The sequence below is a fragment of the Hypomesus transpacificus genome, chromosome 13, assembly GCF_021917145.1.
Source record: "Hypomesus transpacificus isolate Combined female chromosome 13, fHypTra1, whole genome shotgun sequence".
In the NCBI taxonomy this organism is placed as follows: domain Eukaryota; kingdom Metazoa; phylum Chordata; class Actinopteri; order Osmeriformes; family Osmeridae; genus Hypomesus; species Hypomesus transpacificus.
In genome coordinates, this window is record NC_061072.1 from 10,667,952 (window position 1) to 10,692,656 (window position 24,705).

General features: G+C 45.7%; 3 protein-coding genes across 10 annotated transcripts; 1 reads left to right on the plus strand and 2 right to left on the minus strand.

The window, feature by feature from the left end:
* The first annotated feature begins 167 nt into the window (after positions 1-167).
* On the plus strand, positions 168-9,054 carry vps35l (VPS35 endosomal protein sorting factor like). The gene is made up of 30 exons (XM_047031859.1): positions 168-234; positions 467-566; positions 739-918; positions 1,159-1,281; positions 1,399-1,423; positions 1,559-1,638; positions 1,738-1,866; positions 2,036-2,120; positions 2,273-2,329; positions 2,438-2,534; positions 2,646-2,693; positions 2,839-2,932; positions 3,172-3,372; positions 3,448-3,494; positions 3,627-3,738; positions 3,927-4,043; positions 4,143-4,196; positions 4,290-4,370; positions 4,462-4,524; positions 4,655-4,740; positions 4,927-5,007; positions 5,090-5,153; positions 5,280-5,378; positions 5,473-5,550; positions 5,686-5,800; positions 5,954-6,093; positions 6,215-6,380; positions 6,463-6,581; positions 6,715-6,861; positions 7,043-9,054. The coding sequence occupies exons 1-30, from the start codon at positions 218-220 to the stop codon at positions 7,139-7,141; spliced, it is 2,904 nt and encodes a 967-aa protein (XP_046887815.1). The 5' UTR covers positions 168-217; the 3' UTR covers positions 7,142-9,054.
* get4 (guided entry of tail-anchored proteins factor 4) lies at positions 7,513-12,153 on the minus strand. Its single transcript, XM_047031862.1, has 9 exons — positions 11,956-12,153; positions 11,171-11,249; positions 10,908-10,989; positions 10,647-10,796; positions 10,282-10,420; positions 9,999-10,139; positions 9,744-9,819; positions 9,542-9,614; positions 7,513-9,385 (listed from the first exon to the last, which is right to left on the minus strand). The coding sequence occupies exons 1-9, from the start codon at positions 12,096-12,098 to the stop codon at positions 9,297-9,299; spliced, it is 972 nt and encodes a 323-aa protein (XP_046887818.1). The 5' UTR covers positions 12,099-12,153; the 3' UTR covers positions 7,513-9,296.
* A 245-nt stretch (positions 12,154-12,398) lies between these two features.
* sun1a (Sad1 and UNC84 domain containing 1a) lies at positions 12,399-23,618 on the minus strand. Of its 8 annotated transcripts, none has more exons than XM_047032595.1 (22): positions 23,301-23,618; positions 20,356-20,574; positions 20,040-20,212; positions 19,908-19,934; positions 19,517-19,795; positions 18,400-18,582; positions 17,852-17,935; positions 17,529-17,648; positions 17,239-17,343; positions 16,434-16,527; positions 16,277-16,329; positions 15,992-16,137; positions 15,536-15,808; positions 15,256-15,333; positions 15,054-15,145; positions 14,824-14,962; positions 14,406-14,738; positions 14,198-14,282; positions 13,893-14,008; positions 13,595-13,762; positions 13,398-13,490; positions 12,399-13,262 (listed from the first exon to the last, which is right to left on the minus strand). In XM_047032595.1, the coding sequence occupies exons 2-22, from the start codon at positions 20,487-20,489 to the stop codon at positions 13,152-13,154; spliced, it is 2,886 nt and encodes a 961-aa protein (XP_046888551.1). In that variant the 5' UTR covers positions 20,490-20,574; positions 23,301-23,618; the 3' UTR covers positions 12,399-13,151. The 8 variants fall into 8 exon arrangements, with proteins under 8 accessions (XP_046888551.1, XP_046888549.1, XP_046888547.1 ...); XM_047032593.1 differs by lacking the exon at positions 23,301-23,618 and adding an exon at positions 21,764-21,845; XM_047032591.1 differs by lacking the exon at positions 23,301-23,618 and adding an exon at positions 21,640-21,756.
* Positions 23,619-24,705: the final 1,087 nt, after the last annotated feature.

Consider the following 24,705-nt stretch of genomic DNA (forward strand, 5'->3'; position numbering starts at 1 on the left):
GTCGTTTTTCCTCTATACTGAAATATCTCCTTATCTAACTCTGATCATCTCTTCATTATCTCTATGTACAATACGTTGTTGTCTCTCATTTAAAGTATCTGTCTGAAAGTTAAAAGTTAAATAGGCCAACATATAATAGAAATATCACGTTTCCCCAAAGTTGGAACACAATCCCGGAAGTTTACCCGACCAGGAGTCGTCATATGACTGAATAAAAATGGCTGCGGTTCAGTGGTATGTACATCTTTTCTCATTATAAATCTGGAAATGTAGTCTTAAAATCTTTTTAGCATGGAGTTCATTGGTATAAACGTATCACTATACACATGTAATCGAGATTGATGTTACATGGGAATGCATTCCGCTGCAAACGACGTTTTACTGTGCTGCTATGAAACGTAAATATACTTTGTCGTGAATTGTTGTCATATACTGTGGTTACAGCAGTTTTTTTTTTCTACGTTAGGCATTCTCGTAGCCGCAAATATGACGCCGAGCTACAGAGCTGTCGTCTGGAGGTCTTGCCTGTGGAGTTCGGCGACTATCATCCCCTCAAACCCATTACAGTGAGTAATATACACAGCACCATGTCAATCTACCTTCCTTTCGAAAATTGCATAGGCCTACTTACGATTATCATCAATGAATCATTTCCAGATAATACCAGACAGTTAACGTTTTCAGACCTTCGTAAAACGGAAACTTCAGTCAACAGCTCATCCTTTGCTCCCCACTCAGGTGACAGACTCAGGGAAGTCACGTCGTGGGGGGCGTAAAGGTAGCACATCCTCCTCTTCCTCGTCCTCCAGCTCTGTGGCCCTGGATCCATTGAGCTCCATGTTGGACGGAACAGATCCCCTGTCCATGTTTGCAGCTGCCAGTGAGACCCCCACCCTGTCACACAGCAGCTCCACCGGAGTGAGTATACTGGCCTGGAAGGGCAGGGAGCCAAAGGCTGATAAAAACTGGTTGATCAGTTGAGACAGACAGACAGTTAAATACACCGCTGAGCAGGTTAATACACATAGTCAGACAAGACAGCTAGCCTGTATACATTTGTTATGGTTCATAGGTCCTTACTCCTTAGTCATTCATGATGAAAAAAATATAATCACTTTGTCTTGCTCTTCAACCTTACTTTCTGTGTCTCTTATTAAGGATTTGGGGAGAAAGAGGAGGGAGAAGGAACAAGAGGAAGATGTGGGCATAAACTTTGAGCCCTGGTCATCCAAACGTGGAGAGATCCTGGCCAGGTTTACCACCAATGAGAAACTCTCCATTGTGAGTCTGTCTAGATATTACATGGGTTAGTACACCTTATAGAGAACAAGATACTTAGGTAGCCATCTCTGGGATGAAAACATAACAATGGATACATGCTTTCTTGTTTTCTTGCAGAATCTATACATGGGCTCTGACAAAGGTGAGGCCACTAACTAAAGTCCCATAACCCATTCCATAACTTCATTTGAAAGAGGCTTTCCTGCATTTAAGGCTCTCTGATGGAGCCTACTTGTAGCCATAATCCATCTTCTGGCGTCCTTGTCTTGGTTCCCAGGTAAGGCTCCTAGTCCCGGCTCCTCCGCTGTCTCAGAGAAGGTGCGCACCCGTCTTGAGGAGCTGGATGACCTGGAAGAAGTGAGTTGGAGGGAGGGTTGAACATGGTAAACATAGGGTAGACGATCCAGACAGAGAGATAAGAGCTGTCAGAGTTGAATGTGTGTGTTTTTCTTTCAGGGCTCCCAGAGGGAGCTTCTGAACCTGTCCCAGCAGGACTATGTCAACCGCATCGAAGAACTCAACCAGAACCTGAAGGAGGCTTGGTCCTCAGACCAGAAGGTCAAGGCCCTGAAGATTGTTATCCAGGTGTGAATCGCACCTAAAGTTTTGTAAAATGTTCAGTTATTCTGACCAAGTTAAGATGTTTTGTTTCTTTTGGAACCTCTCATGTGCGTGTTCGAAAACAGTAAATTTTATGAGATGTTTTAGATGTTAATACTCATTCTGTAGTATTTTGTCAACCATTTCTTCCCAGTGCTCCAAGCTGCTTTCGGACACCTCAGTCATCCAGTTTTACCCCAGCAAGTTTGTCCTCATTACTGACATCCTGGACACATTTGGTGAGAACTCACACCTCCCTTCAGTTCATTTGTCAAAGCATGGAATTTGATAGAAACATATTAGTGCATTACTGTCTATTGTATCACAACTAAGTTATGTTTGCTGATTGTCATCAAACAGAGATTGACTAAATGTTAATTCTCTGTTGCAGGGAAGCTGGTGTATGACAGAATCTGGTCAATGTGCTCTGACCCTCGACCCCTGTCAGGTTTGACCCACCAGCCATCTTTTCTGTCTCTTTTTAGGTCTGTCTTTTGTAGCCCTGACTCTCTTCCTCCATCTGATACATCTACTCATCCTACCCTGTACTTTCTAGACTCTTTCACTGCTGATGAAGTGAACGACACTGCCAAGGAGACCTGTCTCAACTGGTTCTTCAAGATTGCCTCCATTAGGGAACTCATCCCTCGACTGTATCCTCTAACATGCTGTTATTCCATTCCACCGTCCAAACACACAAGTCCTATTCATATACATTTACTCTATTTAATGTACTAGTTGAATCTTTGACTGTGCTTGAACAGATATGTTGAGGCGGCCATCTTAAAATGTAACCGTTTCCTGACCAAATCGTGAGTTGGTCACCTACCTTTACCAGAAAAAAAAAATCCTAGGCATATTCTTTCTACTAAAGAGTTGTTTTAACGTGAATTAGCTTCTTCACTCTCGCTTAACTTCTTCTTTCCATTCTTTCAAACTCTCCCTCTGTCTCCTCAGGGGTATCCAAGAGACGCTTCCTCGTCTCACAGCCATGATCCGGGGCATAGGAGACCCCCTTGTGGCTGTCTATGCCAGGGCCTACCTCTGCAGGGTAAGACAGGGTGTGTCCCAATACCCACACTACCATACTATATACTATGTATATACATATACGTGTATATATATACGTGTATGTATGTAGTATTTACCAAGCTAAAACGTATGGTTGTAAGGGTACTGAGATGCATTGAAAGACTGGTCTCCTTCGAGAATGAGAGTAATTCTGTTAATGCCCAGACTGCATTACATATTCTTCTCGTTTGACCAACCCCTGTGCCTGTGTGCGGTCAGGTGGGGATGGAAGTGGCGCCTCAGCTGAGGGACAGCCTGAACAAGAACTTCTTTGATCTCCTGGAAACCTTCCGTCAGATCCACGGGGACAGTGTTCAAAACCAGTTGGTTCTGCAGAGGGTGGAGGTCCCTGTCTACCTCACCCTCTACTCACCTGCCATCAACTGGATCCTCCAGTGTGTTGCCTACAAGGCACCAGAGGTAAACACACACACACAAACGCATGATGCAACTGCTCCATGCTGCTCATCGTCCTAACTAGCTGCTGTGTTTCAGGCTCTGCTGACTGAGATGATGGAGAGGTGCAAGAAGCTGGGAAACAAGTGAGTCTCAGATGATGTCGTAGGACCTGGGGGGCTGCATGTGAGGAGGCTAGGGTAGAGGATAGGACTGTGACCGGAATAGCGTAATAGTAAGGGGTTTCCATGTCTGATCCATATCCTTATTGTTCACAGTGCCTTGCTTCTGAACTCGGTGATGTGGGCGTTCAGGGCGGAGTTTGTGGCGACAAGGGCAACAGACTTTATCGGCATGATCAAAGAATGTGACGAGGCGGGTTTCCCCAAGGTCAGTGACATCACTGTTACGACGCAGGCACAGGGTTCAACCCATACTTTGGGTTAGAATCTAAATAAGGTAAACATTATTGACCATGTATCTGCAAGCCACATTCTGTCTTCTTGTTTCTCCTCTCTCTTTTTCTCTTTCCATTGCCCTCTCCTCACCATCCCTCCATCCTCTGTGTTCTCCCACAGCACCTGTTGTTTGGCTCGTTAGGTCGAAGTCTTGCCTGTGCAGACCCTTCGGAGCCTGAGAGACTGCCCATCCTCAACGAGGCCTGGAAGGTCATCACTAAAGTCCGCAGTCCCCAGGTACACTGTTTAACAGAAATCTACAATACTGTGCAAATAAAACATTTATTTTGAGTGAAGACCATCCATACGTGGTTTTCATGTGTCTCCTCTTCTCAGGACTACATAAACTGTGCCGAGATCTGGGTGGAGTTTACCTGTCGTAACTTCACTGTGAGTGGAATCCAAGATTGAGAGCAGAAGAGTCAGACTTCATAATGTGTAAACTCATAATATAATAACAGCCATTACTCCTTCTGTCCCTAGAAACGTGAGGTCAACACAGTTCTCTCTGACATCATCAGACACATGACCCCAGACCGTGCTTTTGAGGATGCCTATTCACAGGTAAACACTGTACCTAAAGTGTGGCCCATTGATTGATAAGTATGGTTGATGATGAGCTAAACCAATCATTCATGTTTGTGTGGGTTCACAGTTGCAGTCTGTGATCAGGAAGATCCTCACCTACTTTACGGACTTCTCAGTCCTCTTCTCCATGGTAAGATATCATGTAAAACATCAGCTGAAGTTTTACGTATCATTTTTGTAGCTTTGTTCTAACTTGTCTGTTGTGACCTTTTTTTGTTTGTTTGTTTGTTTACTTCCTGTTTACCTGCTGTTACCTTCAGGAGCGTTTCCTGCCTTTCCTAGACATGTTCCAGAAGGACAGCGTCAGGGTGGAGGTCTGCAAGTCCATCATGGAGGTCTTCATCAAGTATGTGCAGACCCACCTAACACTAAAGCACAGCAGATCCAACCACTCACAAGTACAATAGACTTATTAGACAAAGTAATGTAATGTGTAGGTATAGGATCTGATCTAGGCCCAGGGCCAAACCTCACGTTCCCGAGTGTTTCTGCCCGGCAACACCATATGTGATTGTTGTCTCTGTCCAATCAGACACCAGTTGGAGCCCACCAGAGACCCGGTCATCCTCAACGCTCTGTTGCACGTCTGCAAGACCATGCACGACTCGGTCAAGTAGGTCCAGCCGTGTGTCTGTCTGTGTGTGTGTGTGTGTTTGTGTGTTATCAATTACCAAGTAATTGTCTTTGTCCCTCAGTGCTCTGACTCTGGAGGATGAAAAGAGATCTCTGGCACTGCTGATCAATGGTTTCATCCGCATGGTTAGTCTCTCTGCTGCCTGTGGTCTAGACACACACTACTCTATAACTTTTTCAATTTTTACTGCCATTCCCATTAAGTGTACAATTTTTTTTGTAGTTTTCCAAACTGTCTCTTTCTTTCCCCAGGTGTCGTTTGGTCGGGACTTTGAGCAGCAGTTGAGTTTCTGTGTGGAGGCCAGAGCTACCTTTTGCAACCTGGAGCCTGTCCTGGTGCAGCTCATACATGTGAGGAATGCAGACCTCTGTGTGTGTGTGTTTGTGTGTGTAACCAAGTTACTGTACTGACATCAAGCTAAATGTGTGTGTGTTTTATTCTCAGACGGTTAACCAGTTGGCCATGGAGACCAGGCGTGTGATGAGGGGGAATCACTCCCGCAAGACAGCTGCCTTTGTCAGGGTCAGATTCTCGGCTACATCCCTACCCTACCTGACTTTATGGTCCCTTCAAAAAGTACTGGACCGTGTGTGTAACAGAAGCATGTTCTTCCTTCCTTCTCGCTCCCTCTTGTCTTTTTCCCTCTCTTTCTGTCAGGCATGTGCTGCCTACAGTTTTATCACCATTCCATCCCTCACCAGCATCTTCAGTCGTCTCAACCTGTACCTGCTGTCAGGACAGGTGGCTCTGGCCAACCAGTGTTTTTCCCAGGGTGAGTTGATTGGGCTGAGCACGCGACTGAATTATATTGGGTCTTCTCCCTTCGGCACACCTTGTCTTAATCCCTCTGTCAATCAATCACTCACTAGGTGTTTCTCTCACTCTCGCTCTCATCCTTTCTTCTTTCTTTTCTTATGTCTCTCAGCCGACGCGTTCCTGAAAGCGGCGGTGAGCGTGCTTCCTGAGGTTCCGCGCAGCATCAGCATCGAGGGCAAGCAGCGCTCCTCCGAGAGCTTCCTGCTCGACTTCATCAACAACTTCCTGTCCACGCTTCTTGTCGTCCCGGTAACCCAGCAGGGTCCCTCATCTCATCAGCTTAGTGACACATCCTGTTAATAGAGAGAGACATTGTAACTGAGAATATAAAAAAATAGTTGTGTGTGTGCGTGTGTGTGTGTGTGAGTAGGACCACCCAGAGCAGGGGGTGTTATATCTGGTGCGAGGTCTGCTGAATATGGTACAGGACTACACTTGGGATGACAGCGGTGATGCTAAGATCCGTGTCTACATCAGCGCTCTACCCCTGCTGGCGGCCATGAGCCAGGAGAGCTACCTCTACTCTATCCCAAAAGGTATATCACACACACACACACACACAATCACACAGGGAGGTCACTGTTATTTGAGTTAACGCCTACCTTGTCTCTGTCTCAGTGGACTCGAATGAGACCCTGTACGGAGGAGATCCCAAGTTTGTGGCTGAGATCAACAAGCTGTGTGAGACTCTGATTGGCCAGGTGCTGGACCACCTGAAGACCCTGGGGAGAGAGGAGGTAGGAATGTGGCTCTCAGAAAGACCATGAACCATCTCTTACTGTTTATACTCCTCTATTTATCTTTCTGTATGTCTGCTCTTTACTTATTTTTATCGACATCTAACCCCTCTCCTGTGGTGACTCTGTCCAGGGTGTTCGTCGTCAGGGTAGCCTGGCCTTCTCCCTATTCGGCTACATGCTGGCCCATGGAGACCTAAGGAACAACAAGCTCAACCAGCTGGCCGTTAACCTGTGGAACCTCAGCCACAAGCATGGCCATTGCGACACACGCACCTCCGTAAGACACGCGTATGCTCCTCGCCTTTAACAAACACATGTTTTGGTTCTACAGTTGGCGTCATCTGCGTACTGTTTCTACTGTAGGTTGTTCCAGCTCTGCTGGTTTGGCAGATGATGTTGTTTCCACGATTCTTTTTGATTTTGCTTTGTGCGTGTGCCTGTGTGTGTGTTTGGGGCAGGTGCGAACTCTGGACTTCATCAAGCACCAGGGCCAGCAGCTAGATATGGCCCACATCTCAGACATGGTCCAGAGACTCACCTTGCAGACACGCACCTGAACAACAGGGAACCTGAGCACAGGAGGGCGGGCGGGCCATGTTTCCTGGCATGCCTTTCCTAGATTCACAGAAACATGCACGGCGATTGTACCTGCTATATTGTCATTGTATTTAAAAATATACTAGCCTTATAAATATTTGATAATTCATATCGTGCCATTAAGCTTCTTTGTACTTCAGTGTTCTTGTTTATGTATTTGTATGAATTGATGTATCTTCATGCTGCACTAACATTTTCTAAATGATCAAGTCTGGATGTAAAATCAGTAAAACAAATGAAACATGATTTTTCTGGGCAAATGTTTTAGTTGTGGTGCATCCTCCACTGTGTCCAGCAGAGGGGGTGAAGGAGAGCCAACTTGGAGACAGAAGATATTCATTAGTTGTGTTTATTTACTCAAGTAGTGATATTTCAAAGGCAAACAACCCCCATTTGCATTCACATGAAATTATCAAAAACAAAATGGTATGATTGATCAACATGCTGGCTTGGTCAGCCAGAGCCTAGGTGTAATAGCCTTTGGTCAGAATTGTATGCCAACTTTGTTCTTAGACATTTTGCACACCCAACACACACACACACACACACAGCTCACATACAGTAAGGACTTGTACATTCACGGCTCGTTAATGCTGTTAGGCTACCTGTTTTGTCTGGTGGTAAGCTAGTGCATTGAACCAATGCTTGTAGTTGTAAGATAGTACAATGATACCCTTATCTTGACATGGACGTCACATGGTTGTCATGTCACAAAATCTCCACACGATGTAATATGTTTATTGGGAGATTCACCCACAACTTCTAAAGTAATTTTATTTTCAAGACAGACCAACACAAAAGTGAAAAACCTGTATTCGTCACACAACACAATTGTCCCCCTCGTCAATGTGAATCCATGAGGTTATGACTACTGAAAACTCTACACTGAGATATAAGCAGGATACTGTCTGAAGACAGGCTTGAAGAATACAATATGTTTTGCAAAACAATTCTACTGTATGTTGGAATAAAGGAATATACATGAAATAAAAGCAGGTATAATGAACAACCTTCCCGGGATAATTTCATACAAAATTGTTATACAACAGGGATGATTTTATTAAGTTAAATTTGTTCATTCTGGTTTTAACTAACATTTGGATCAAAAACAATAGAGCAGTCAACTGCTTTAAACCAAGTGAAAATGTAATGTTAAGGGAGTAGAAGGCATCCTCTGTAAAAGACAAACAGACTTGCATTCACATGAGCATGCCTTTGACATTCGTTATCACATTCTCGCACGCACACACACACTGCATACACTCCTACGGACACAGGGTATACGATCCGACCATGCCTGGTTTGTATACATATTCACTTGTGTCGATCTGAACAAACATGTAGTCAGTCTCCCATGTGGTAACAGATGTGAAGTGATCAGTCCGGTTTCTCAGGACTTCCTACAGGACGTGAACCGCCGTGAACACGACAGCGTCCTGGATGCAGCCCAGTTCTAAACAAGCTGACAGCTGTATAATAGATAATGAAGTCTCTCCACAGACTCTCGACCATGCATTTCATCCCATCGCCTTAGCACAATGATTATTGTTATTGAACATTTACATGGACAACAAGTTAATAATAACTCTGTAATACAAACTTCCACCAGCGCCCATGGTGGTTGCCATGGTTGCCACAGAGACATAGACAGCCTTCACTACAAGAATCAAAAGGGCAGGGTTACTGAGTACATTTATAACAGAAATGATGAAAACGGAGCCATTGTGTCTCTCTGTCCGTGTAAATGAAAGAAACGAACAAAGCCCAAAAAGGAGAACGGGAAAGATGGAGGGATGACAGCTGCCACTTTTGAAACCATACCCCTACACTGAAAATGTCCAAACACTAAAAGAAACAAAACGATGAAAACAAATATTATATAATAATACTAGCTCAAAACGGAAATAGAAGAGTTTGCAATTTGGCGCAGTCCAGGCAGTACTGGGAGGAGGGAAGGTTTGGGCAGCTGAATGTTCTGTTTGTGATGGGATGGTTGGACCATCTGCAATCTGGGGTTGAGTGTTGAGGGACGGGGAACCTGCACGCCTTTGTAACACCTCTGGGAAGAGGCGGGGTGGGGAGAGGGTTCAGCCCGCCTCTGGTGCTCCGCTGCTCTCAGTCCAGCTCGATAGGGCTGCTGTCCTCTTGTGCTTCCTCCCCCTCCTCGTCGTCACCTGATCCCATCAGGCTGTTCAGCAGGTTACCTGGTAGAACGGCCAAGGGACAGACCGAGTTCACACACATCTTTACCAGTTTATCCAGATCCCAACAAGCCACCGCTAACTATTTATGGAGTTGACTTATTCTAATGTTTTTTGATGGTCTACAGAAAAAAAAAGAAAAATTATAAAAGCACTCACCTAGCAGCCCACCATATGACGAGGACTGTTTTGGCGGCACCCCAAAGAAGAGCTGTCCTATTCTGTCGAGATACTGGTGCAGCAGCAATACAATGGCAAAGGGGAACAAAAACAAAAAATTACAGTTAACCAATGGGGTAATCAACCAGCCCCTGCTACTGACACAGGCCATGACCGGCAGCAGACTCTCCTGCTAACTCACCTCATTATACATAGGGTCCCTCTTCAGGGAGGGCTGGTACTGCTCACACAGCACCGTGAACACTGTTAACTTCCCTCTGTACGGGGCAACACAACACCACAGAAGAAGAGTTGGGAGGACAAAGGTCACCAATACTTTCCCCACCACTACCAACACGAGACAGGGATTCTTGGAGGACCAGTTTGTTATTTCAGACGGCGGGTTTAGCAGAAGAACAGAGGTAAAAGTATGTGGGGTGGTGGTGGCCAGTCTTACCCGTCCACTGCCAACAGGAGGAACCAGATGAAGTTGAGCAGAGGCTGGACAAAGGGAGGGCCTTTCTCTATAGACGGGTGTTTCTGTGTGTATGTAGTGAACACCACAGATGCACTGTTCTTGTTCTTTAGACAGAGGAACCTGTAGGGATGGAGGACCGGATAGACAGGCAGGGGGAAACAGAGGAGACAGGGCAAAGCCTGTTAGCAAGTGGAAGAGCACAGCAGATCGTGCTGGCTGGTTATAAGGACTGTTTGCTTGCTGCTGACACAGACAGACTTACTGTAGGACGGCCTGCGCCACAAACATGTCCACCTCGCTCCGGAAGCCCCGGGATGAAGAGTACTCCACCAGCATCTTGGCACAGCCCTCCCCATCAGACGAGTGGAGGAAGTGGTAGCGAGATTCACTGTAGTTTTGCTCTGGACACATGAAAACATGGTCTTTGGTAGAACATTGTTAAGAAGCCTTAGCTTACAGCTAATGGCAATCAACCCCAGTCCTACACCAGTGCATGCTCTAGTCTTGCCAAACTTACTCTTACAACAACACATTATGCCATTCCTAATTCTCTGTAGTCACCAAATTATTGTGCATGGTATCGGATATATTTGTGTCTGTTTCAGGCAACTCATTGCTGGTCCATACCCTTCCACAGAGTGACAGCCAGGAGCTGGTGTAGTTTTGGATGCCCCAGCTTTCCAGAGCCTCCTGTCGACCATTTGAGGGCACGGGACACAAATGCTACTCGCTCTGGGGAGTTAGGATCCATCAAGCTAAAAAGCTTTGCCAGATGCTCTGAAACAAGACACAATAATAATGATAAAAACACAGTCAACAACAGAATGCCACCACATATGGGTCCCCATTTCCTCCATCAGTTAACATAAACCATGCGGTGCAACTCACCTAAATCTTCATCCTCTACCTTAGCCTCAGATTTCTCCAGAGACTCTAGTACCAACATGGACAGGTCTGCTGCACTGTTTTGCTGTGAGTGAGACACCTCTTACAAAGTTGCATATTTACAGCAAAACCTGCAAGGCATTATAGGTCTGCTTTCCTTCTACAATAGTAATTATAAAAAAATTATCTGACTGAATTTGCTACTGGTAAGCTAATTATATTAAACTCGAGCAATTATTTGGCAAAACTAGGCCGAATTTAAATACCTGGTTATAGCTGAAGAAGAGCAAGGCGCCATTGTACATCAACTCCCGTGCTTCTGCATGTTTGGTCTGTGACACATACCTGTTTGCAGACACATAATGTCACTGACACGCTACTGGATCAAATAATATTGTAAGCTAGGCAACTATCTAGTTAGTTGTAACTAGATAAACGAAACGAATATACGAATAACGAATATACTACTGTAGATACGATAGTCAGTACCTATGACCATTTTCAAATGTAGCTTGATGCTAGCACTCACATTAACTATCCCGAAGATGGCTATCAGCTACAAAACCATAATGTACTAGCTAGGTAATGACTATGCACAGGCCGGGCCACTGGACTGGCAAACCACATCCTGCTACCAGCTTTCTAGGCTGAGCTTGCTAGCTAATTATGATAAACACAAAGGTTACCAGCCAGGTTGTCATAAACTGGGGTTTGGCTAAAATCGGCTGTCCACATATTCGACATCACGGACATGATTGCCATTAGTATATCGTTGTGTTTAGATTGCTGCGAGCTAGCTTGACAGCTAGCTTTTAACTACAGCTAGCTGGCTAGCTCAAACGTCGATGCCTAGCATTCTCCGGTGACTTTGAGTCATTGACATGCAGACTGCCCAAACAAATCGCAGAACATGTCCAAGAGGGTGGGACAATACCATGAGTCTACCAATCACAGTCAATTGTGTTGACAAGCAGAATGATCTGGAACAGGCAGGCCCTGAAGCCAACTGAGACATTAAACGGGCTAACCACAGCAAATTAACAAAACTTACCTAAAAAATAAGGTCCTATACATCTGATGCGCCTCATAGTAATCCCCCTTTTCTACACTGGCTCGCAGTTTCCCTTCAACTCTCTGCACACCACCACGATTCCTTGCGCTGGAGCACTTCAGAGCCTCCTGCTCCGACATCATTGTTTGTTCCCAGCAGCAACTCTCGTCCCAACCAAACGTTGACAGGATAGGAAACGAATGTGCTGAAATTGATTTGGCATATTCAGCTTGCCGTAGTTAGTTGTGGTTACCATGGTGTCACGTTGTTTCCTCTGTGGCCAAAATCATTTATTTCACTTCTAAACTATGTTTTTATGCCTCAATACTTTTCCCATCTATCCCAAACTGTTTTACCATTATCTTAACTTTGGCCTGCGAGTCTATACAAATACAGCACATATAGAATAGTATTTTCAATTTTCAATAGCAATGCAACAGTCATAAAAGTAAGAACTTTATTATAACATTTTCAAATGCAACCATGTACAAAATAAAATATAAAAACCCGTATCTTTACAACACATTTAAACTGTCTGAAAATAATGTACAAAAATACAGATTCTTATTTCAATAACTGAAAAATACAGAAATAAATAAAATATTTATAACTGGGCACTTGCAGTTTATCTATATTGGGTTGTGATAAACAATTAACAATATTACAGTATGCCCTACAATCAGTGCATTTTCTTATTACTTTTGTGCAATTCCTTCCTTTAAAAACAAATTATTAAAGTAAAATTACATTTGACAAGTTCAGCATAATGTACAATTCAAAGCAACACTGATATTTGTAGACTTTTAAAAAGACAAAACTATTGACAGCGTTTAAGTTACATTCCTCCAGTGGTTTTTGTGTCCAAATGGATAGTATGGTAAAGAATACCTTCACATTGAGCTGTAAGGGCCCAACGACATCCATCTATTTTTGGTCTCCTACACAACTCCAATTGAATGAAGACAGAGGGAAGTTTGGTTGAAACATTTAACCAATACAGTTACAAATACAGTGCATCTTATCTACAGAGCTAAAGAACCAATGGTGTCAGTGTGTTTGTGTGTTCACCCAAACTCTTTCAAACACATTCCTTGTTTGCATAATGAACACGAAGGCAGATACTAGGCACCCATGACAAGTCATTAGAATTGGAACACCAAAAGATTTACCAATACCAGTCTATGACCTGCTCCGTTTTAAACGGGCTCTCCATGTACTCTGACACGGTACAGGCAGGTGTACTCCTGATGGCCCCAGTTGGACAGCACCCGCACCTCAACGATCTGGTAGGCATCGACATTCACTTCCTGTGGACAGAACAAACAAGGCATTCAGTTAAGAATCTGAGAGTACATTTCAGATTTGACAGCAGAGAGTATTTACTAAGGCAGAGTGGTGTACTTGACACAGAATAGGTCCTAAGCCAATGCTTGTACACTTACAGAGACAGGGTAAGTCTGCAGTGCATCTCCATCCTCCACATAGGTGTAGTTGCCTAATAACTTCCCCCTCTCCTGGCTCTCATCATCCAGGCCCTGGCAAACAATAGCGGTGTTAAACAGTTCAAATATAAATTACGATGATTTGAATCCTTTGTCAAGCAACAAGAGTTTAAAAGATAATGGTGAATGAGTCTTACGTAGACAGTGAACTGGCGTGGGGCGCTGCTGATCCGTCCTGTTGGGGACAGGGCTTTGGGGATGTGCTCCATTGAGAAGGCAGAGGGGCGGATCTTCATGGAGAGGCGGATCACCAGGTAACCACTGGAGCCTCGGAATGCCCAGCAGTTCCCTGGATTGATGTCAGGCTAGAGAGAGTGAGAACAATGTGATCAAGATGGAGGTTACAAAAGAATGATCATCACAAGCATTAGGTACCACCAAACACCAAAAGCACTGAAGCCGTTTCCCAGGGGGTCACGTCGATCGGAGCGCTACCTGAATGACGACTCGAGGAGACTGGGAGAAGTACCAGAGCGGCAGGCCAAACAGACTCATCAGAGCCGTCTTGGTCTCGTAGGTCTCTGAACAGCGAGTGCTCATGATGCTGCCACCTGCACACACACACACACACACACACACAACTAAAATATTGTTGCAATGTTTCGAGGTGGTCATGTCTAGGTGGTTAACGTGTCACACATTAAACCTGTGGTATCTCAGAGTTCAAACATTAATGTAAACAACCCAAGCAGGTCACACCCATCTCAGCAGTCACTTGGGTCAGGGTCCAGTCACCTCACCTCCAGACTCAAGGGCATAGTCCACCAGGCCTGTCCGATCCTCGGAGTATAACTTCAGGGCATTTCTCACAATCAGCTGCACTTCCTAGGGTAAGAGGAGAAGGTGCGCTCAGAGGCCATAGTAAACAGTAAAGACAAGAAAACGCATCATGCTCATGTAAGCTTCAAGTTTTCAAAAAGGTGACACCAGATCACCATAGACACCCACCTCCTCCGTCACCTGGGTGGCCCCTGCAGCTCCCACGGTCTGCAGCACGGTCTGGGTGAGGCTCTGTGTGCAGGGCCCCTGCTGGCTGCCGTGGTCGTGCTGCAGCTGCACACTGACGTTCTGCAGGATGCGCAGCTCCAAGGAGGCCAGCGAGGCCTGCAGGTCAGCCCCGCTCACGTAGCGTTCAGACAGCCACAGCAGCAGGGAGTCGGGCAGTTCTGTCTCCCCAGAACCTGGCTCAGAAGAGTGGGGGTCTTCAGGTGGGTCCTTCTGACTGCCGTAGAACAGGCTCCGGAGCTCTTGACGCACCTGGTCTGACACCTGCGCTGAAACCTGACAGAAGATAGAGATGAGCCTTCGCTGTCTATGTCAGCCACCTGGCGTTGACCTTGAGGACTGCCTTGTGTTTGTAACTCACTGTGTCCTGGAGGGAGTCCAGCTGGCCACATCTGCCCTGACATCCCATCACCCCCTGCAGGTCCTCTCTGATGCCGACCAGCACAAGCTCCAGCCTTTGCACTTCTGCCAGCAAAGCATCATGGGAATCGCGGTCCACGCTTAAGGTAAAACAGATCCAGAGACCATTCTAAACTTCATAACTTAGAACTCGGGAGATACATTTAGAAATCCAAAGTTTTACTAACTTACATGTCTGGAACAGGTACAAGTGGAGGTGATGGTGTAGATACTGGAGCAAATACTGAAGGAGGTGTCATTGTCTCTTGTCTCTTCTGTACCTCCTAAAGAAAAAACCCCAGTTGACAGCAAACATATTACTACGAATCAAGGATTTAATTCCAGGACTTGAAAGTGTGTGTGTACCTCTGTGTGAAAGTGTGTGTGTGTGTACCTCTGTTTTGAGACTGAGGGCTTGCAGCAGGAGCTCCATTTGATCCAGACGAGAGCTCCTAACCTCCTGCTGCTGAGACTAGGAGAGGCAGGAGAGACAGAGGAAGACCGGGTGGTAGAGGAAGGGAGGGGGGGGGGGGGGGGGGGGGGGGGGGGAGGAGGAGAAAAAAAACAGGTAATGCTATGAAAGAGAAAACACACAGCTATAAATAACTGCTTAGACACCACCCAATATGACCCATGTTTGCTGGTGTGATGGTCTTTGGCTCCTCCAGCCTCACCTGTTCCCTGTGGGCAGACTCTTCCTCCGCCATCTCTGCCCTGAGTCTCACCAGCCGGTCCTCCAGCAGCCTGGACACCCAGGGCTCCAGGCTGCCCCCTTCTGCCTGAGAGGGGAGCTGCTCCTGGAGGGCCTGGTAGAGTCCCATCACCTCCCCGTGCTGCTGCTCCATCCTCTGGCCTCCCCCCTCCACATGCTCCCACAGCTTGGATAGGCTCTCCTCCAGCCGGGCTAGGCGCTCAGAGTGGAGGGAGGACACGGAGCCCTCTTCCTGCTGGCAGAAAACGACCACAGGAGGGGTGAACGCGTGCAAAGAGACGCCAAGACACACACACACCTCATCAAGGGGCTTAATGCATACATCTACTGTATATGCCGTTTTGATACTGTACATGCTTGACGTCCCAGATGACATCGCACCGCCTCCATGCATGTTGGTAAACACAACGACCCTTACGTGTGGCTCTGACGGGGGAGCTGTGAAGAGGGCAGCCCTGGGTGTGTGTCCGTCTCTGGGGACGGAGAGGCTGGCTGGCACCCACTCTGTCATGCTGAAGGCTGGCAGGCCAGACAGCAAGCTTGAGGGTCCCCAACACCACACAGCTGTAGAGAGACGCACACGAGCTGTATATCACATACCCAGAATGAGACAGAGACAGAGAGGGAGCGAGTCAACAGTATGCTACTGTTAGGCTACGGGGGCAGCCTTTCAAGTCTGGATAGCGGCAGGTAAGACACATACCCACAAGTAGTAGGCACGGCAGCAGAAGCAGTTTAAGCAGCCTGGGAAGACACCTGACAAAACCAAAAAACGCACCAGCTCTTAACGGCGAATGAGGAGTTTCAGTCACTAGCTGGTTTAAGAATCAGGCACGGTCTATGTGAAGGCCAGGACTCACCGTGTCAAGACAAACCCATTGAGAAAGGACATGAGCGTGATGAGATGATACCATCCGGTCCTTAGCCACCGGAATACACCCGTCGCTGCCTTCCCTGTGGGCACACACACATGGTAAAGGCAGGGCAAGGAGGGGATTACTCAGGGAAGGTAGAAGGCTGTGTTCCATCATTAGGAATCTTAAGTATGAAAGTGCCCTCAGAAGCAGGGAGATAAGGAGGCCTTATATTCCAGGTGAGCCTCTGATTAAACCCCCAGATGCAGAGCTGCTTGACAAGTTGTAGGCTAAACCCTGACGAGTTTCCAGTTTAACTGTATTGTCTTTTTAAAGCGTCATGTTAATCCAGCAATACCGCTATAAACCTACATATTGTGTAACATGGTGTAGACTTAGAGCATTTGTAGGTGAACCATACAGCAAGGAGTGCAAGGCATTAGAATAACACACAACACAGCGAAGGGGGAGGGATACACCAGTTAGACAGATGGATCATGTCGAGAGGTCAACCTAAACTTACTGAGGGAGAGACAGTGACACAGGGCATGCTAAAGCACATGAGCCCTCCAAGGTGACCCACCCTTCACTAAGAACCACCACACAAACTGTCCAGCAGAGGGACTGTAAAAGCTAGGATGGGGGGTTCCTCATTAAGGCCCCATTTACAGGTTATGCAGCCACAAGCAGGCAAGATTCCACATGCGGAGAGAGAAGAGGATGTTAAAGGGGGAACACAAGGGAAGAGTCTGCCTGACAGCTATCTGGAGGGTATGAAAGGGGTTGGTTAAATAAGTTGTAGGATGATAACCTGGGGACAGGGCAGCCAATGGGGACAGGGCAGCCAACATCAGCCTTTGCGTTATTGCCCCGCTGGCAATGCCCACTTTTTGACCAATCAACAGCAGGCAGGACCCTGGGGAACCAACGATGTGAGCAAAAACATTCCGGTAATCTCTTCACTCAACAGTGACATGAAGTTCAATGGATTGCCATGACTAGTTAGTAGTTTCCAAGGCTGTCTGGTGTTGATCCGACCAGTTTGAGTTTGTAAAAAGTGTGTCGGGATAGGCTAAAAGGGGGTTAGTTTAGGTTGGTGACCTGTGTAAGCAATGATGATCCACAATGGCCCCAACAGGCAGAGTGACCTGGACAACCAAATAGATGAAGATGCACAGGCTGCATGTGAATCCATGCGGTGTTTTTCTTTGCAGTCATCACCTGTGGGGAACAACAGTAAAGGAGCAGGGACGGACAGCCAGGACAGAATGATACGCACCAAAGCTCAGATTCCAATCACATCCCTCATAGTGAACACATCTCAAATGGATCGTCTCTCTCCCTCCCTCTTAGCCATGGTGTCAAATCCTCCATTAGCCTAGACCCCTCATGAGTCACCCGGCTGACAGACACGGCACACTTACACAGAGGTCCGTTCAGATCCAGGTGTCCCTCTTCAGCCTCCAGCTCCTTCACGTTCATACTTCCACAGGAACTGCTGTGAGCATCTGTATAAGAGACAGAGAGAGAGCGAGAGAGGTTAAGTCCAAGTTTAAAAGTCCAGTCAAATCCCAGTATCCCCTTCACCTGTGCTGAGGATGAACAGTGAATGGAGTTTCAAAAGTAGGGAGAGAAAACAAATGCCACAACACCATTTGCATGTTACCAAGGCGACAGGCAAAGTAAAAGGCGTCCATTTGTTTGATAGGGAAACCCAGCTGTTGTGACATCCGAGTAAGAGACATCAAAATACTAAACAGCTAGTAAGTAGGGAGGTAAAGGGAAAAAAAGTCAGAAAGGGTTAGACAGGGACAGTGGAGTTCACACTCCAGTGCAAAGGACAAGAGGACCATGCCGAGCAGAGCGAAAACACCACCTCCACACCTTCCCCTAGACCATGAATGGGGATCCATGAATAACCCAGCTGAGCGTGAGAGGCATCAATGGGGGTTAGTATATTGTAAACGACTACCGTTGTCTACTACTGTTCCATGCCTTGTCTGGGCCCCATGGCTCCACCTGAGCACAGCAACCTGCAAGGCAGCAGAGGCCAACGCCACTGCACACTGCAAGACTACAGTCGACACTGACACTGTGGAGGCTGCAGCTCTTCTGCTGTACTTTAGACACATGGAGCACACTGCGTACAGCACACCTGTAAAAGAGAGCCAGAGGATGAAGGAAAGAAAAAAGTAGGAGAAAGGGAGTAACATTAACCATGTTCAGTAAGCAGACAGTGTAGGTCTTTCTAAGTTGAGTTATTATCAGTTTTGACAAGGAGGAGATGACCATTGTGGAGATTTACTGACCCACACCAAGTGATTTCCCTAGGCATACACACATGGTAAATCCCAGACAAAGTTATACTGCAGGAATAGTAACTGCGAAACAACACACACCCACACCTAAAAAGAGTGAGTATCTATGTGCCTTTAAGGTGAGACTCCATCCAAGTGTTTGTGGCCCTTCCAGTGCAGGTGCTACAGAACAATGGAAGGAGGGCTGTGAGTTAAGAGTTCTGGAAAGTTCTCTGTGGAGGTCATTCCTGAGCTGCAGGACAGACAGACAGAGACAGAGAGACAGAGAGAGAAGGCCAGTGCTGTGATGGAGCCCTACTGAGGCTTGTGCTGGAGGACAGGAGACGGGGAGGGTAAGAGTTTGGCTAGGGGTTTGGGCCCTGGGCCCTGCAGCTGCTACCTGTGCCCTCTCTGGTCAGCTGGTGGAGGAGCAGAGAGAAGAGAGAAACCATGCAGGCTGCTGCCCTGTTCCACATGTACACACTCAGGATCCACACGGATGCTAGGAGTCCTGGTATGAAGAATGATGTATGGTAGCATTGAACAGCAGTTTTGTGTTCATAAGTGCATGTCTTAACGCCAGTATGAAACATAAAACAATAACAAAGGAGGGCAAATTATTAGACCCAGCTAGACACTAGATCAAACCAACTTCCAATGCAGGACACACCTGAGTCAAATCATGTCTCTTTATTTCTGAATCTGTCTCTCAGAGAGTGTTCTAGCCAGTCTACTGGCCTCTTTCTGATTCAAGCACCCCCCCACCCCCACCCCACCCCCCGCCCTCTTCACCTGTCTTGGTCTTGCGGCTCTTGTCTCTACTGTAGATTGTGGGGGGCGGGGACAAGGCTGAGGAGGCGGGGCCTGTAGTCTGAGCGTGCTCACTGATGGCCGGGCGGGCAAGGGCTGCCGTAGAAGAGGAAGTGATGTACTTGGAAGAGGAGGAAGCAGAGGGGTAGGTAGTGAGGGGTCCCTGCCCGTCTGTGTGGACAGTACAGAAGTAACCGTTGACCATGGATGTCTGGGTCTGGGCTGAGGTCTCTCCGTTAGTTTGAAGCACTATGGTTTGGTCTAGCATGGTCCGAGTCAAAGAGAGGAGAGAAAGATCATTAGCAAACATACTAATAAGTTAACATTGTATGATTGAGGCAAAAACATATCAGCCAGCAAACAAGCCTATTACCTTGGAGTTCAGCCTCCTCATCCAATCCTACAGGACAGAGGGAAACGTTGACACTGTGAAACAATCACATGGGCGAGGATACACTTCCATGTCATTGTGTGTGAGCGCGTCTGTGAGTGTGTGTATGCTCACCCCAGAAGTTGTCGACCAGTGTCCTCTCCTGGATGCAGGACTCGTCCAGCATAGAGGAGAGCAGAGAAGCATCGCTGGCAGCACAGCTGTGGAGGCTGCTGTTGTGGGCCTGGCCCTGGGCACTCTTCCTGGGGGTCTGGAGCAGAGACTGAGTCCGCCTGCTCTTAATTGCCCTGGAGCGAGGGAATATTGTGTGGAGGTAGAGGGAGAGAGCAAAATAATAATAAAAAGCTGGAAGAAGTTGTATAGTTAAAACCTGAACCCAAGTGTGTGACTTCCTATAATGCAATAACTAATCCCCGATGCAGTGACTGACTGGATGGCGTCTCTGCGACTGGCGCCTCCAGCGCTGTAGGAGGCGTTGAAGCCTAGGCTGGGGGCTGAGTCCAGCAGGCTTTCATCTCCATAGTGACCCGTGGTAGAGTGTATCCGGAGGCTACGCCGGGACATTGTGGAAGCCTCGGATATGGATGTGAGCGCTGTGGCAATGCACTGCTCCTTGTCAAAGTCCAGGCCAGATGTCCAGTAGCTGGAGCTGTTAGAGAGAAGAGGGGGGGTGAAGCACCGAGCCAAACGAGACGACAAGACACCTCCTTTAAAACAATACATTCAGGAAATGAATCACACTCCCAATTCCATCTAGATTCCTCAAAGTAATAATACATTGAACCCTGGCTCAAAAGCACTGAACATGCAACTGAAATATGTTTCTGACATGGGTCAAATGGATGACTGGTTACTGTGGTTTGACTTCCTTCATAGCTGCTATGGCACTCAGAGAGTAAGGGGGGGGGCAGCTGGCTCCTGCTCGAAACAGCCTGTTCTATTGTACTATGGGTTATGATGAAGCTTGAGCTGGTAGACAGACCCAATCCCCAGTCAGGAAAACAGAGGATGTCCCCAACAATAAACAGCTGTGAACACAGAAGTTGGATAATGTTCCCAATAATAAACCAACAGGGAACACAGGAAGCCAGACGATATTGATAGCAACAGGTCACATGACGGGCACTCCATGTCTGAACATGGAAACATTACAACCAAGGTTAGGGGCAACAGGTCACATGACGGGCACTCCATGTCTGAACATGGAAACATTACAACCAAGGTTAGGGACATAAATATCATGGCACCGGCAATACATGATACGCAGACACAGAAACTCAAACAGGCTGTATAGCAATACGCTCTAGCTGGTACCAAGATGTGGCCAAGATTTCAACAGAGCTGAGTAGGCCTACATTTCTGAAGTAACAATCCTATCATTCACAGCTGGACTTTGGATCTGCTACACATGTATCCCTGACTGAAAGGAGAGGACTAACATAACAACAAGGAGTCTTCTAGCTAGAATAGTTCATTACAATAAGGTTGCTTCTCACGTAAAGGAAGCTATTACAAGATAGTTAGGCCTGTAGTCCTATTAGAGCACTGCAAGCTAATCTCATTGACACACCAACACGCGGATATAGCCTGATGACACACATACAAGAACAAGTGACCTTTCCATCTGAATACCGCACAGCACACCAACAAATAAGCTAAAAGAGAGGTGAGAGAGAGAGAGGGAGGAGAGAGAGAGAGAAAGTGGAATACAAACAGATCTGTCCAGCCCCAGCTCTCCAGATTCCAGCCTTCGTCAACAACGTTCATCCCAGGGAAAAGCCCCATGGACAAACATCCCTGCCACACACACACAAACACACACAGACACAGACACATACGTGCTCATGCGCCAGAGAGATCAGGCAACTTAGCACTACTGAGCAGTGTCGCTGCTGCGTGCTCCGCTTCCTGTTACAGGGAGCCGCTTAGCGACACCCCTCCCTCTCTCACTCGCCCCTCCTTCTGTCTCTGTCTGCCCCTCAAACGCTGAAATCAGTCCTTTCATTTTGCACGTTGTACCGACTGCTGAGGTCAGTTTCAGGTTAAGCTATTCATGCAACAAAAGAAGCTGGTTAGGGAATGACAGAGGGGAGAACTACAAAAGAATACAGTGTATGCATGCGTGACTAAACAGGTGTTCCAAAAACCAGATTGATAAAACAAACATTCTAAGTGCTCTAAAGAAAACAGTAAACTTATCTATACATCACTTTAAATTGACCATACTAGTGACAATGGTTTTGTCTCGACTGATTAGCTCGTTTTCCTTTTGCCCCTTTATTGGAACTGATATAACTCAATTACTGAGATACATCGAAAGCCTCTAAGATTACACAGAAACCTTCATCCATCCTAGTATGACAGCTTCTGTGCTTTGGACTGTATTGTTATGCATTATGAGATTAAGGGTACATTGAGGATAACCAGATCCCCAAATGTGTGCATTTTCCTGGGGTGTGCCTTGGAAACTCCATAAGTCAGAGTAGCACTTTTTTTTAAGGTATTGAATACTTGATTTTGAAATGTACAAAACGCCCAATTTGTTGGTTTTGAATTCACCTCTTTAAAATAGAAAAATGTATTTATAAAAGGTAATTAAAATCAGATCCCAAAATTCAAGGTTTGGAAATTCAAGTAGCTCAAATTCGAACAGTAAAATTAATATCCCAATAATTTTATTTAAAAAATTCTACCTTCAGAAATTCAGTTTGCCCAAATTAGAAAAGTAAAATTCAGATCCCAAAAATTCAAGCTTCATTAATTCTAATTGAATAAAGTTTGTATTGTGAAATTCAAATCCAAAAATTTTGAACACAAAAAATGTTATCCGAAAAAATACCGATTGCAACATCCGGGATACTGCTGGCCTCAGACCGGATGTTGCAATCTGAATTTGTCTTTTTTATTGTCTTATTGAATTTTTGGGATCTGAAATTCACCATTTGAATTTGAACTGCCTGAATTTGGATCTATTTGAATTTCTGAGGCTTGAATTTTTGGGATCTGAATTTTACTGTTCTAATTTTAGCAACCTGAATTTCAAGTTTCTCAACCTTGAATTTGGGGATCAGAATTTAAAAAATTCATTACAATCGGTGGCGTTTCAATGTCAATGTTAAGTATTCAATTCCTTTAAAAAATCCAAAACATTGTGTCACTGATTTGCTTCCATATCTGACAAATTAACACCCGGGTGGTCAATACAACACGTACAAGGCCTGTCAAACCAAGGCCATGTGGATAAAGGGGAGGTGGCATGCCCATTACCCAATGGTAATAAACAGTGGGTTGGATCCCGCGAGAAACAAATCAGTTTTAGCCAAAGGTTAAAACTACTGCTGCTTCGTATGGTAAATTAAATTACTGTCTACATACCTGCACGTGAATCCCAACTCAGAATCTATCCAGACAAATTTGCAGTCAATTAGCAAAATATATTATTCTCTTGGCTTGCTAAATAATGTTACCAAAACTCTTCGAGTTTGCTTTCGAAAACGGATGCCTTGTCACTTCCAACAATATGATCAATGCGCTTTCATGTTCCCTTTTCTGTTAAAAGTAAGAGAATAAAAATCTACTGGGAGCTCAATATTAAACAGGCATCCACAGTTGCTGCTTTGTTGTTAGCTAGCTAGGTAACTGTCACTCACTGTAACTGGCTCATAGTACGGTTTATCTGAGGGAGTTTTAGTTACCGCTCTTGGCCTTTCGCTAGCTTTGATGACACCCAGAATGCATTGGGGGCAAAGTGTCGTCACTTTGTAGGCACTACCGTATGCAAATGAACTGCCGGTGTTCCGGAGAATTCAGTTCCCCCCCTTTCTTGCGCGCGCGCGAAATTATTACGTTTTCTCTTGATGTTTGGTTGAATTGAATGTGATTTCTATAATCGCGTGTGTTAATTCATAGTGTACTCTAGGCTCCCTACTTTCCATTAGCATAATGTAAATGTATTGATGTTGGTTAGTTAATCTGCACTCAACTACAGGCTTTAAAGTATAGTATAGTATTGCTCAATCGTTAGTCAGTCCCTTCTGTTACAGCTAGCTAGTGCTATCCGTCTCGTGTAGAAATGGTTCTGGTGTAGCCTACATCGCTACTCTAATTTATTGTAAATAATCCCTGAACCGAAAATGCATGTAATGTAGAGCACATGTAGAGTATAGCAGAGTTCTCATCAATGATGCAAACCTATTTTTTAAAATAAATCGAAAATAATTGTTGAAACTTTTTCAACTTTTCGAAACCTTATTCGAAAATATTTTTTTAACCTTTCAAAACATTTTTCAAAATTATTTTTTAACCTTTACTGACTTTTTTCGAAATTGTTTATCAACCTTTATCAACGTTTATTTTTTATTTTTTATGGTTAAACCTTTAGAAAAAGTGAACGAGGAGAGGGGTGATGAGTAACATCACTTTCCTCAGGCCTCCAGGGAAATCTGTTCAATGCACTAGTTTACAGACTCTGAAAACAGCGACTGAATAACGAGCAAGTACCAATTACTATAGCCTACTATACTTTAAAGCCTGTATTTCGTGCCAATGAATTAACCAATATCACAATTTCCTAGTCAGAGTTAGCAAGGGGTTCATTTCATGGCAAGAAGGTATACAACAAGCCTGCCATAAAATGCACCCCCCTCTAATGTCTCTTCTGTATATCCCAGCATCAAATTATTCTTACTGCACTGAGGGGACTAATATGAGTAACCAGTGTAAGTTTCAGGCATGTAACACGTTCCTAGTCAGATTTAGCAAGGGGTGCATTGCATTTGCA

Excerpts from the sequence above, each read along its gene's own strand:
- sun1a (XM_047032590.1), bottom strand. The coding sequence starts at position 20,648 with ATGTATTGTTTTAAAGGAGGTGTCTTGTCGTCTCGTTTGGCTCGGTGC. Across the intron at positions 17,936-18,399 it reads TGGAACAGTAGTAGACAACG|ATGCTCACAGCAGTTCCTGT; the intron begins GTAGTCGTTTAC and ends TCTCTTATACAG. Across the intron at positions 13,491-13,594 it reads CACGCCAGTTCACTGTCTAC|GGCCTGGATGATGAGAGCCA; the intron begins GTAAGACTCATT and ends ATTGTTTGCCAG.
- vps35l (XM_047031859.1), top strand. Across the intron at positions 1,424-1,558 it reads ATACATGGGCTCTGACAAAG|GTAAGGCTCCTAGTCCCGGC; the intron begins GTGAGGCCACTA and ends CTTGGTTCCCAG. Across the intron at positions 5,551-5,685 it reads AGACAGCTGCCTTTGTCAGG|GCATGTGCTGCCTACAGTTT; the intron begins GTCAGATTCTCG and ends TCTTTCTGTCAG.
- get4 (XM_047031862.1), bottom strand. The coding sequence starts at position 12,098 with ATGATGTCGGAGCAGGAGGCTCTGAAGTGCTCCAGCGCAAGGAATCGT. Across the intron at positions 10,990-11,170 it reads TCTTCTTCAGCTATAACCAG|CAAAACAGTGCAGCAGACCT; the intron begins GTATTTAAATTC and ends TCTCACTCACAG. Across the intron at positions 9,820-9,998 it reads CTCCTGTTGGCAGTGGACGG|AGGGAAGTTAACAGTGTTCA; the intron begins GTAAGACTGGCC and ends TGCCCCGTACAG.